Genomic DNA, 13258 nt, shown 5'->3' with positions numbered 1-13258 from the left:
TGACATCTCAAATACTATCCATTTCCTCAAGTTCAGAACAAACAAAACAGATGACTGGGTCCTTCTTTGAAAGCCCTTGGGATGAACACCACTATTCTGCCCATCAGTGCTAAAGCCTGACATCCTTCTTGATGCCAACTACAGAGCATTTGAAAACCAGACCATGCTCGTGGGCAGACCAACGCCCCCGGAGTTACCATGCTCAGCTCCCCACCTACTGTGATATTCAGAAAGGCTTCATTCACTGTGCCATGTATTCCTACTCTCTACATGTATCTCATAAATGAGACTGAGCTTTTTCAGTCAGCAACCTTCTCTTTGTTTTACCTACATGCCTCATGTAACACAATTAGAGTTTCAAACAAGCTTTTAGCTTTTACAGTTACAAAAGAACAATGGATTATGAAGATGTTAATGTGGGTGTAAATTTAAAAATAATAATCATATTTTAATGAGTTCTCATTCAACAGTGATGACATATCATATTTGCTATCATTTACTTCTTCCTTTATATCTTCCATTTCATCTCTCAATTACAGTAAAAACTGAATTGTATGGTTATTCTTCCTGCCTTACATGCTCTTGATTTTAGTCCACTTTGTCCAGTTACCACCTGAGAATCACGAAACCAAGAGGTATTTCTGGCCCCTTTCAGCAGCCATTTGGCAGGCTCAGCTATCTCATGTGCAGTCTTAAGTTTTTCACTGAAGGTTCTGCACGTATCTCTGCTAGGAACTTCACCAGCAGCCCTCGTTCAAGCAACATCAATGCTTTCATTCATGCCAGTATATATTAAAACAATGAAAAGTATGATCAGCTTACTAAGTGCTGGGAGTAAGAGAACAGATAAACTACAGTCTTCAGCCAGCATTCTTACAGCAACTTATCTGGTATGTGTATCTTTTATCATCTTTCAGTTGAATGATATATACAACAGACAAATGGCTGAGAGAAATCATAACTAAAAATACAGAAACATTAGTAAGTTTAAAAACAAAACCAAAAAACCAACATCCCAAACAAACAGTTCTGCCTTACCTTTCCTTCTGAAATCAGTGGCAATCAGGAACAGAGATAGACTCTAGCTAGGTCTTTTTGAAAATCTAATCTACAAGTAGAAATTTGTGTCAAGTTTACAAAATTGCAGTCCTGGTCTCTGCCTTTGATATTGTCTGCAAGAGCTTCATATGGGCACTTTCACCATTACAGCATCGCAGACGTCAAACTGCTGACTTCAGCAATCTCATCTTTCTCTACCCCACAGTCATGTAGCACTACTAACATTTTTAAGCAGCACTGGAATGAAGGCAGCAGCACTGGAAACAGTAAGGTGCAAGCATCAAAAAAGAAGGGTGGCAGAAATGGGGACAGGAGACCTTAAGGAAACCCACCGTGAAAAAAGAAATGCAGGGATTTTCTCTCTGTTTCAAATAAATGGATAAAATTCCTGACACATTTTCCAAATAGAGAACAACAGATGTGTATCTGTGTCCATCCAGCAGCTGTGTTCACAAACCTCCGTGAAAACCAAAGAGCAACCCAAAATGAATCCACTTATTGCTTCCAAAAACTAGACATAGTTTAACAGACTGTATCACAGGTAGGTTAGCCCCAAGCCTCCTGTGAAGCTGGGGAAAACTGAACAAATGCACAGGAATGACATAATCTGCACTCTCACTGAAAAATAACTTTGTCCCCTTGAGAGGGACATTTTGTTCACAGGTACTCACAACGAAAGCTGGAACACATTTTTAATATGATAGAGGATCTCTGTTACGGAAGCTACATCTGCACAAAGGGGTTGCACAGTTAAAAAGCGTGTCCTTGTAATATTTTAACTATTTAAAACTTCATTTTATTATCTTAAGAGACAGGGTCTTTTCAATTAACCAATTACAAAAGTAAATAGACATAAGACAGTCTTACAACATTAGGTTAATTAGTTTCAGCTGAGTTTGCAAAAATCTAAATACGAGCAAAAGAAAATCTTGATCCCAGCAAGTGCAAGCTCTGATTTATCATTTTTAGTTATGTTAGCAACAGCAAAACAGTAGCTCAGATATTAAAGGAATGACAAATACATGAGCTCTGTGTGCCTTTCTCCCCTGTAAAAAGTATTACTTCACATCATGTCAATTTTTTCATTTGATTAAAATCTAAGATTTTGTATTTGAACTTCAAAAAATTGGAAATACAAAGCAATATATGCTGGAACAATACAGTATGGTCAGAAATTTTTTAAACTTTTCAGAAGCATACAAAATACCACTTTTTCTATGGCACTTAACTAAATATCACCTAAACAATTACTCCCCCTCCCAATTTATATTAAATATTAATTTAGCATGAAAATATGAGTATATTTTAGATGGTAAATGCAAAATTTTACCTACCTTCACATGTTGAAATCCAGTTTCCTTTAAACCTAAGCCACTTTTCTGTATATTTTCAATTTACTTACAATCAATATTTCCAAAATTACATTTCCTGTACGTAAATATGAACAGGCATGGAAGCTTCTGAAGGACTGATTCAGCAGGAAATCTAAGTGTTTAATCCTGCTGTCACTGAAGTGAAAGGGCCATAGATAGATGGCTGCTAGAACATAATCTGATCAATAGAGCAGCCTGTCTTAGGGGAGTAACCAGTCTCCCAAAATTACTGGTTTTCAAAGACAGGGCTAGGAACTCCTGCAATACAGAACTACAGAACATACTGTTTGTTTCCTAACCCATGCCAGGTAATAAAAATATTCATGTATTGAACCTCACAAATGTTTGGAAATGCTAATACTTTAATATATGTTTAATAACTTTTAAATCTGGGTCCCAAAACCACTTTGAACCAACACTTACAAGTTCTGACTGGGGTTTTCAAAGCTGCCACATACATACAGAGCAGCTCAGAATGATTTTCACAAGGATCTGACCACCTATAACCCTTCAGCTTTTCTGAAAGTTCTAATAAATACACCAGTATCTTCATATTCCTTTAATTCTCATTAAATGGCTGCATGTATTTAGGCATGGTATTAAGCATCACCTGCTTCTTTTCCCCTTTCATTATATTCTGGTTGTTAGGGTTTTGTGTTTGGGTTGGGTTTTTTGTGTGTGTGATTTTATTATTATTATTATTATTTATTGCTTTTATTTTGACTATTTCCCACTCTTACTTGTCCTCTTTCTAAATGGAGGGTCTGAAAGCTCTGCAAACCTCTTTCTGCAAAAGTGTTTTAGGAATGTAAAAATCCATGTTATGTCTTTGAGATTAGGAGTTAAGCATTATGCTATGATCCTCATTCTTCTCTGTGTTTTATCTAAGTGTTTATCTGTGTTTTGACTAAGTGGGAGCAGGACTGGGCCATAAAATTACACCTCCAGCAAAAGATTCAGGAGATAGGATCTTTTAGCTTTACCATCAAAGACCATGGGCCAACTATCTGTGTCAGTCCAGTTGATCAATGGCATCAACTGCTGCTTTCATCAGTAATAATATTTTTTTTTTCTGTTCAATATAAGAGCTTTCCCCATGAAAACAATGTCACTAAAATATCATATGAAGTTAATTTCAACACAAAGGTTAAAGAAAACCCTCACTTTCAGCAAAAGTGGTTAGAACCTGTCCCACCCTTTATTTTTTAAGGACTTTAAACATTGACATTCCTTAATAAAGAGCACAATAAATATAAACACAAAGCCACACAACATGCATGAAAAAGAAGCGTTAAAATGCAACTGTATTTCACAGACACGAGTCACAGTCATTAAATTAAATTATTACGCATACATTATAACTTATTTATTATTTCAAGCTATACAGGCAACATAGCACCAAACAGGAAAAATTTCCTCTAAACTCGATGAACATTACACAAATATTTTGGTTTTGAAATTTGGAAACAAGTGTTTTCTTTCATTTTTATCAGAACGACCCTAAATGAAATTCACTATCCCAACTCTGTTTTATGACATTATTTGGGCAGTGACATCTGTTATCAGTTATCTCTGATAAGGCCCCCCTCCCATTTCCAAAGTTTAAAAAAATGAATAGCAGATGCTAACATCAAGATTTCAGGCAGTGGGATATTAATTTAGTGTGTTGTATTGGCAATGAGGTATTTTGAAGTTCAACATTAGGCCTCAGCAGAAGGAGAGGTAAAATCTGAAGGTGGTTTTGAAAACCATGTTCACTGATTCTGAATTCCCTTTTAATATAAAAGATTACTTTTAAAGATATAAATACTTTTTACACATTAGAAAAAGTGAATGAAGGCACTTATCATACACAGCAAGAATTTTTGCATTAAAATGAAAACAAATAAATATTTTACTTATGCAAGTTTGGCCTGCTTCTGTTCCTGGAGAGGTCAATGGGATGCCTGGCAATAACAACACTGGAAGGGAACCGGGACTGTTTTTTAAAAATAGATTCATATTCATTAAAAGTAATAGCAGATTTCTTCCACTACTGCAAAGACAGAATTACATCTAAATTATTCTGGAGCAAGTAAGTAGAAAACTGAAGCACTGGAAAGACAGCCACTTTAAAGAATATTACATTATGTGTCTGAAGGGGAGTAAGTAACAGCAGTAACACATTTCTAAGACTTCAGAGCAACCTTGAAAATAATCCATTCTTTTTATGCCTATTTCCTCTGAAAACACAAGTAATACTTATGAATTACATACAAATCCTAACAGTGAGGAAAAGAAAAAGAATTAAAATCTGTATTTCATAAACATTTCAGACAAACAAAATATAATTATCTTCTGTAAGGAGCTATGTATTCTTTCTAAAGAAACAAGAAAGGATGAGAACCAAACACATTTCAAGTTAAGACATATCTGGTTAAAATTTTCAGGATAAAATTTAGGTAGCTACCCACACTTATACAAGAATGAATGCCCAAATAAAATATAAAGTTTCCAAGGCAACATCAACTGCTACCACCAACTGCCTAAGCAGAAACCTTGCTGCTTGGTGCCTGGAGGTTCAAGGGTTTTGCAGGCACTGAAAAAGTACAGGGGGCCAAAAATAAGGTCAAACTCCTAAATGTATCAAAATTCTTGTTGTCCAAAAATGTGAACAAACTTTCATCACTATGCAAAGCCTGAAGATATTGTCTTCCCACATATGAACAGCTTATTCTATTCCTCCAGTGTAATTCCTGCACAAGCTTCCTAAAATCTTCAGAAAAGTTACAAAAATTAAATTTACAAAACTTTAGAACTTGAAATTTACTTGTCTCACATCCATTTGGACAACTGCAGAAACCAGGAACAGAGGAGTACACAGCCTTTAAGCTTTGTGAGGGTCAGCTACAGTAGCCACTGACAGACACAATAAAGTGTAACAGCCAACAGCTGCTAAACTGCAGAAAGCATCAACCAAAATTCTGGCTTCAAATCACGAACAGAGCCTTCCTTGCAAGGGCTCTTTTGTGCATTTACAAGATACAATTTATTTTAATTATGTTGTGCAAAATTAATAACTGAAAGAAATGTACTTAGAAGGCATAGTTCTAGAAGTCTTCTGCTCTCAAATATATAGTGAATCGCTTGTGGAAGAAGTTAGAATCACAGAATCATTAAAGCTGGAAAAGACTTCTAAGACCATCTAGTCTCACAACTCAGTTTTTGCTTAGGTTCTAACACTAGAATCTCACTAGTAGACACAAAAGCTCGATGCATTGCTGTCCTGGCATAGAAATATTACTCAATAATTTTATGAAAAAAATAAATAGTTATTTGTCTGGTTCTTGTGATCTTCTGGAGGTAAGTGTTGATGTGACAGGCTCGAGGACTTCAGCAGCCAGACAGCATTCAGCCAGACAGTTCCCTATATTAGAGCATATTTTATGCCAGAAATGTGTAAGATAGGCAGGACATGATCTATTGCCAAACTAGCAAATTACTAGTCAACCATGGCTAAACAAAGCTGTTTGTGCTAGGCTACAACAGCACTCCTGTGACTAAAGCTTCTACTGCTCCTTCCTAATAGTCATCCTTACTGAATAAATTTTGCTCTGCTTAAACAGCAAAAAAACCCAACTAAGTCTCTGTGTTAGCAGCATCCACACTAGCTAAACTATTAAAATGTGACAGCATATTCAATATGTGAGCCTGCTTTTATTTCCTGAATCTGCTACGTTTGTTTTTGCAGCATGAGATAGTGCGATGAAATTAAATCTCTTATGGCTTAACCACAGAGCTTGCCATCATATATCAAAGAGGCCTCTCTCTCTGATAAATAGAATCCATTCTAAAAAATGGCTTTTTATGTCACTTGAGATATAAACCAACATGAAAATCTTTATAAAACTAAGCCATGTGAAACATTCACATGAACACTAGAATTTACAGGTAATCTATTAATGTAGGGCAAACCGCATTACTCAGGGAACATACAGGTTGTGAATAATTCTTGATCTAAAAGGATAACAAACATTGAGTTCAAAGGCAACTGTGTGCTGAACCCTGCTTGTCTTCTCAGCACCTGATGTATAATAGGTAGCGAGTCACTACCAATTATTTGGCTAATGGCTAAATAAGATAATCTGTTGTCTGCTAAACACAAAGTCAAATTCTGCTTTGCACAGTGGAAGAAAGAGATAACTGTGGTAAATCATTAATTCAAACTTACATTTTACAGTCTCTTTGCAATAAATTAGAATAGATTATATAAACATTATCAGTTGTTATAGTTGAAATTGGATAATATTTTTTAAATGCTGCCATATTAATTCAAAGAGACAAATTACATAATTTTATTAATAAAAAACCCCTAAACAACTGTTGTCCCAGACCATCTCCCAGGGATGTCAATAACAGGTTTTTTTGCTGATTTTGATGGAACCAGAACTGGATCCAACCTCCTTTGATTGCCTTTATTCTCCTTAGAATTTAGCATAATAATCAATATTGTTGTCAAATTCACAGCTTGGGAAATACAATGTGCTCTATACTGCAGAGCTTGCTATGATTACTTCAGTATGTTAATAATCTGCTAGTGGCAATTGTAAAGATTAATGCTGATTACAGTAGGCATTTTTACACATTAATAGACAGTGACATGTAGACAATAACATATTATAGTTACATACATAATTATACATAGATAACTTTAATTAGTCCCTGTTTTAAAACCACTAATATAAACTTTTATACACAAATGTACAGGTAATATGGAGTAAAATGTTTGATGACAGAGTATAATATACATGGGTGTGAGTTATTTTATACTTAAATATACTACAGGAAAAAAGTTATGCACTAAAAAGTTTGGGGTGTTTTTGCAAATATAAATATGTAGATAATACTACCGCATAACTTACAGCATAAACTTTAAATTTAAATACATATCAAATTGTAACCCTTCAAAATGGAACACCTATTAGGTACTGTTATCAGCTATGATGATCTCTGGTAATTTTCAAAATATTCCCTATGATGTTTTACAGAGCATGATACTGTTCCCTCTGAAAGACATGGCTGCTTCTCATTTAACGCTATGACTGTAGGAACAATTTCTTTATAAAACTACATAGACTATATTCTACATGCATTATTATTTCACTGTTACGAAATAAAATAATGATATGAAATCTTTTAAAAGACAAGAGGAAATAGAGTGACAGAAAGAACAAGAAAGCAAAAAATATTAGTGAATGCTATCGTACCGATTTCCACGGTCCCCGATGCCAAGAAACATCACCAGGGCAAGAGTGCACATTACATTGTGCCGTGTTAGGTGGCTTGTCTAGAATTTCACAGTTTTGATCACCCAACATTTGGCCAGTGGGAAGCTGACAAATCACCAGTCTTGTCTTTATTCCATCTCCACAAGTTTGAGTGCACTGAAACACAGAATTTTATACGCAATAATTTTAATAACAGAGTCATCACATACCATGAAACCAAAAGATATAGCAATAATCAGAACATCATACTATTTACTGTGTCTACTTCCATATTCCCTGGACACCAGTCAAGAATGAGGACTTAAAGTCTAATCTCATGTAATTCTCTCACCAAAACATTTACCAAACCACATTTTTATGGTTTATCAAGTGATTTTCTGCAGAAGGTCTCAGTTACAGACACTCTGTTAAGGACAAGTAATTGTGAGAATAAATCTGCATGTGTCTCTTTCTTTAGTAAGAGGAAAAGATGGAAATTTGTCTTAAAACTAGTTTTCCGTGCCAGACAGTGGGCAGAAAAACTCAGAAAACTCAGACTGGGAACATTTTTACACAGTCTAGTTTATACAGACTAAGTGAAAAATACTTACAGGATGTGTTTTCTGGGTTTCAGTTTGCCTGTAATTCTTCAATACCAGTTCTCATTCCTAATGAGCTCTTAAAACCAATCTACAATAGTTCAAAGCTTTTTACTGTATTCTCAAGGATTCTAAATTAGAAAAAAACTGCAGCCATCTGTATGAACTGTATTCCAAGTCTATGGCTATGGACAGAAAAAATATGACATTTAGACTGACCTTGAGAACTGAATCGCTAAATCTGGCCAAAACAAGGGGAAAAAAAGGTAAAATAAAAAAGTCACTCAACCAATTTTTCTTATTTTTTCAATTCCAGTCATTGATTTTCAAGAATAAGAAAAGTGGGCAAGAATCACAAGAGGTTAGATTAGAACAAATGCAAAAATAATCAGCTTTAATTCTTTCTATAGTGTTTGAGCAAGAATATGTGGTCAAGATATGACATCACACAGCATGAAGAAACTGTTCTTTGTCCAATAAAATGTTTCACAAAATGTTCTAACCCAGGCGCAACTTTTAGATGCATGATCCTATCTCCATACTTCTAATTTCTAACTACCACCCAGCAATTTCTAACTACCACTACTACTGCTTACAGCTACTATTGTTAGGACCTATGACATGACATGGAATAAAGTTTCTCTACAGCTTCTTATACCCATTTTTTTTTCTTAGACTAGCTATTACACTGCAGTTTTTCTGCATAGAATCCAGCTTTTTGTAATAGAATATAATTTGTTATGTCTCAAGATACATGTTGTACAACAACCACATGATTTGCTGATGTTGTATATCCTCAGCCCCACACAATAATTACTTCTTTTGGATTTACATCACTCATATTTACACTACAGTTCTGGATTTGATCAAAGAATAAAGTTTAGCTAAACAGCTTGAAATTAATTCTTTTTAAATTTTTAAATTTTAAACTCTATTAAATAAGTAAAAACAAGGTGTTCAGTTCCACTCACAGTCACGTAATAATTAAGATCCTACTTCTAAACTTATACGGTAAACAATGTTCCCCTTTGTAAGTGAAATGCTCTTACTTCTCCCCAGTTCCCAAAGTTCCACCGTGGGCAGGGTCCAGAATCACAGTGTCTCGACTCTGAAGGTTTTGTTGCCTCATCACAATTACTGGCACTTCTTCCTTCCTCATCTTGACATACTACAACTCGGCGGTGAAATCCACCTGCACAAGTACTAGAGCACTACCAAAACAGGTAAACATATATTTTGCCATTGCATGATCAGAAAAATGTAAAATATGTTGGTAAAACAGGTTGGTTTTAAACCTTAACATTCAAAATTGAAATTTTCAAATAAAAATGACTACTATGTAGAAGTACTTTAAATTTGAAATCACAGAAAAATTACACTTAGAATTCAATATATTCTGAACAACAATAAGAACAACAATAATTTTTTAAATTAATGTGCTTCTCTTTTGATCAAATCTGTACTGCAATAATATTCCTAGAAATGTTAACACAGATGTAACAGAAAAAATTAATATATTCTAAAGAAATTTCTTACTGCTCCCCAGGGTCCAGTTCTCCACTGATATCCTCCCACAGAAGGACGGTTCCACTGGTTTAAATTGTCTTGTGGAGGGTGCACGGGGAGGTAACCTATTTCTGGAAAATGGCTTGGATGGTCATGTATTTTTGGAACATGATGATAAACCGGTGGACATGGTGGCATGTTACATTCTTGTTCCTTAGGAGGTCGGCCTTCAGGATCACAGTAATTCTCATTGATTTGCTGATGATAGTTGACACAGATGACTTGTCTTGTCACTATTCCACTATCACACGTAACTGTGCACTGACCAAAAGATTAACATAGTGTTTGTCACAGAACATTGATAACTAATAAACAAAAACATTTATATTTACTTTTGACAAGAACAAACATATACTTTGTTCTTTCAAGGGATGCAATTTCAATCATGCTTGCACAAAATACATACTAAACAGAGATTTGGCCAATAATCTAAATACACACATTAAAAAAAAAAGTTACAGTTAATACTTACAGGGGACCAATTTCCAACTTTCCACTCTCCACATGGGCTAAAGCAGCTTGAAATTTCAGCTGGTCGTGGTAAATAAGCACACAAAGATTCATCTGCTATTTCTCCATGAGCATCTCTACAACTCACATAGCGAGCACGATCGCCCTTCCCACAGGATGCAGAGCACTGTCAGAGAACAATTCAAGGCCATCACACTTTAGGAGACTAAAACAAGATTATGCAAGCATCTAAAATACTAACATAGCTTAGTATCAGCTTGACTTTAGAATTAAATCAGATTTCCATTTCACACTAATAGAGCCATGCATTCAGAAAGGAAAGTGAAATACTGCTGAAAGATTTAGGCCTTAAGAACAACTGCTAGTGTGGAACTGAGTTGCATGGCCTTAATTCTCATGAAGAATTTCAGCATATATAAACAGACAGCACTTAAACTATAACATGGAATAATTATACAGTTTCAAGCAACAACAGAAACATCAGTAACTTCCAGAACATTTTAGTTATTACACAGTGATGCAATATTTACATCAACTGTTAAAATAAAAACCAGTATTAACAATCCATTTGCCATTATGGTTTGTATTAGCAGACGCCACTGAGCCCCTTCTGATGCCTTTATAGCTGAGAAGTTCAAGGTGGATTTAATGAAGAACTGATGAGTAGCCTCAGTTTATGCACCCTTTACTGCTATTTAGTTAAAATGGTTGTACAAAAATATAACTGCATTATATGCTTTGTTAAATATCTCAAGGGATTAACAGACACACCTATATTTTATAGATAATTTTAAATTTTCACATTTCTATCAAGTAAAACTAATTTTCAACGTTATCAAAATAAAAAGCTTCCACTGAAGAAAATTTATGTAGGAACCATTTTAATAATGCTTATTTTACAAAAAAGTCAAAATAGACCTTGAAAGACTCTAACTGTTTAGTATTACTATTCACATCAAAGATTTAAATCATATTTTAAAATCAAAGATGATCTCCATACTCAGAAACTGATCAATTACATTTAAAAAACCACTTCCTAGCACACTGTCAATCATATGAGAACTATCTCACTCAGAACCCCAGCTCCTAGAATTCTGCTTTTTTCCTACTATTTTTTCTGGTTGGATTGGAAGCACAGTTTCCTGGGAGTGTCTATCTGCTCCTTAAGAAAGAGTTTGTTTTCTTAAGAAAATATTAGAATTCCTTTTTAATCTATATATTAATGAGAGCTTTATGGAAAAATGGGTGAATGAGTGGAGGACAGCTCTGCAAGGTGTGACTGCTACATTACATACTGGAGTCCATGATCCGTATCTCCATTGGGTCACCTTCCCCACATGAACTAGAGGAAGTGAAGTAGTCCATAATTTTGTATTTTCTGGACAAGAGGGCAATTCACATTCCTGTGGGGGTGAGGAAAAAAGAAGCTTTTGAAATATACATTTTGGAAGAGCCAAATGAAAAGCAAATGGTTAGATCCTACCATTACAATAAACCAGCATTAATTAACACATAAATACCGTCTTTTACATTTTCCCTGGAATTATTCAAAGACCTTTCATTGAATTGTTTTGTTTTGTTTTAAATTGAGTGTCAAAGAAAATTTACTTGATCTTAAAACTGCATTAGTAATAATTAATAATATTGGCACTTTGAGAAAGAACAGTTTTGGCCAACTTGTTGGAGACAAGGAGCATAGACATTACAGTGTCCTGCTTCAGAGCCACAGGCAGCACACAAGGACCAAGCAAAGAAGGTGGCTGTGCTGTCCTGTCCTTTATACCTTCAGCTACTGAGAACATAAATTTGCCCAGTTTCAGTCAGTAGCCAAACAGGTATCACAATTAAAAATGTAAAGGATACTCAAACCCAGTGTTTTCACATCTAAGTGGAAATAAATTATATCAATTAACTGGCTTTTATATTTAGAAGCTTATAAAGAAGCCAGTTGGGTACTATTATTTATTAAGCAGGATGGCAAGCAGTGTCCTTATAATGTTCTACATGTTGGAGCTTCCCCCACTGCCAAATAATCACAGGCTTTTGGATTCCTTGAAATCATATACTCTAACTCTTCAACCACGTACCACTTTCAAACATCGAGTCTTGAAATTACCCTTCTTTTCCTTAATTCCCTGGGCAAAATTTGATGTTTGTGAAGAAAAGCATAGAGTTTCAGTATTTTTTTCTCATTTTAGAAGTGATTTCCTCCAAGTTCCCTCACAGAGTCAGTAGACAACAGTTGTATTTAGACAGTTTTAACAGGTAAGTAGAGAGGTACTTTTTAACTTACTTGACTGTCTCTAGGACGAGTGGCAGCATTGCACTCCTTGTCGTCGTTCAGAATAACACGGTACATCCCAGTGACGCATTTGACTGCACGCACCTGGTATCCGCGTCCGCATGTTACAGCACACTGTTGAAGGCAGGAATGTAATACACTTGAAATAGCGCTATTTATAATCAAATTTCATTTTTAATTACATTTTCTACTTTAAAACTCTTTCCAGAATGAATAGAAATGACTACTGAGATGGTGCTAACTTCCTTTGTGGCAGACCATCAGGTACTTAACCAGTGTCCACAGCACACGAATGAACATTACTTGTGCAGGATGCACGCTTTCTCTCTTTTCCCCTTTCTACCCCCTGCAGTGAGTAGGCTGGAGGTGGGCAGGAGACTGGGAAGGAACACTGCCAGAACAGCAGACCTGACCTGATCAAAGGGACAAATCCATGCTCTATAATGCCATGCTCAGCAATAAAAACTGGTGTAGAGAAAGTAGAGGAAATGGGAAGAGTAAGAGTAGCTTCAAATGAATCACTAGCTGCAGCTGTTAAATGTCTTTCCCTTCTCTATAGAGTTTGACTAGATTGCACTCAAAGAAGCCCCATAAAACATTAAATGGCTGAAAATATTATGACACAAATCCTATAAATGTTGT

At 35.3% G+C, this 13258-nt stretch overlaps 1 protein-coding gene across 6 annotated transcripts in view; it reads right to left on the bottom strand.

Moving 5' to 3' along the window:
- ADAMTS20 (ADAM metallopeptidase with thrombospondin type 1 motif 20) overlaps positions 1-13258 on the bottom strand; it is an 88310-nt gene that overhangs the window by 21152 nt on the left and 53900 nt on the right. For all 6 annotated transcript variants that reach the window (XR_007203196.1, XM_048301785.1, XM_048301784.1 and 3 more), the window contains 6 exons: positions 12608-12730; positions 11610-11717; positions 10316-10480; positions 9814-10104; positions 9327-9488; positions 7679-7855 (listed from right to left, as the gene is read on the bottom strand). Coding sequence is in view for 5 of the 6 variants with exons in the window: in XM_048301785.1 (XP_048157742.1) it covers positions 7679-7855; positions 9327-9488; positions 9814-10104; positions 10316-10480; positions 11610-11717; positions 12608-12730 (1026 nt within the window). In the remaining variant the exon portion in view is untranslated. The remainder of the gene's footprint in view (positions 1-7678; positions 7856-9326; positions 9489-9813; positions 10105-10315; positions 10481-11609; positions 11718-12607; positions 12731-13258) is intronic.

The sequence above is a fragment of the Corvus hawaiiensis genome, chromosome 4 (genome assembly GCF_020740725.1).
Source record: "Corvus hawaiiensis isolate bCorHaw1 chromosome 4, bCorHaw1.pri.cur, whole genome shotgun sequence".
Taxonomy (NCBI): Eukaryota; Metazoa; Chordata; class Aves; order Passeriformes; family Corvidae; genus Corvus; species Corvus hawaiiensis.
This window is presented reverse-complemented; position numbering and strand designations above follow the sequence as displayed.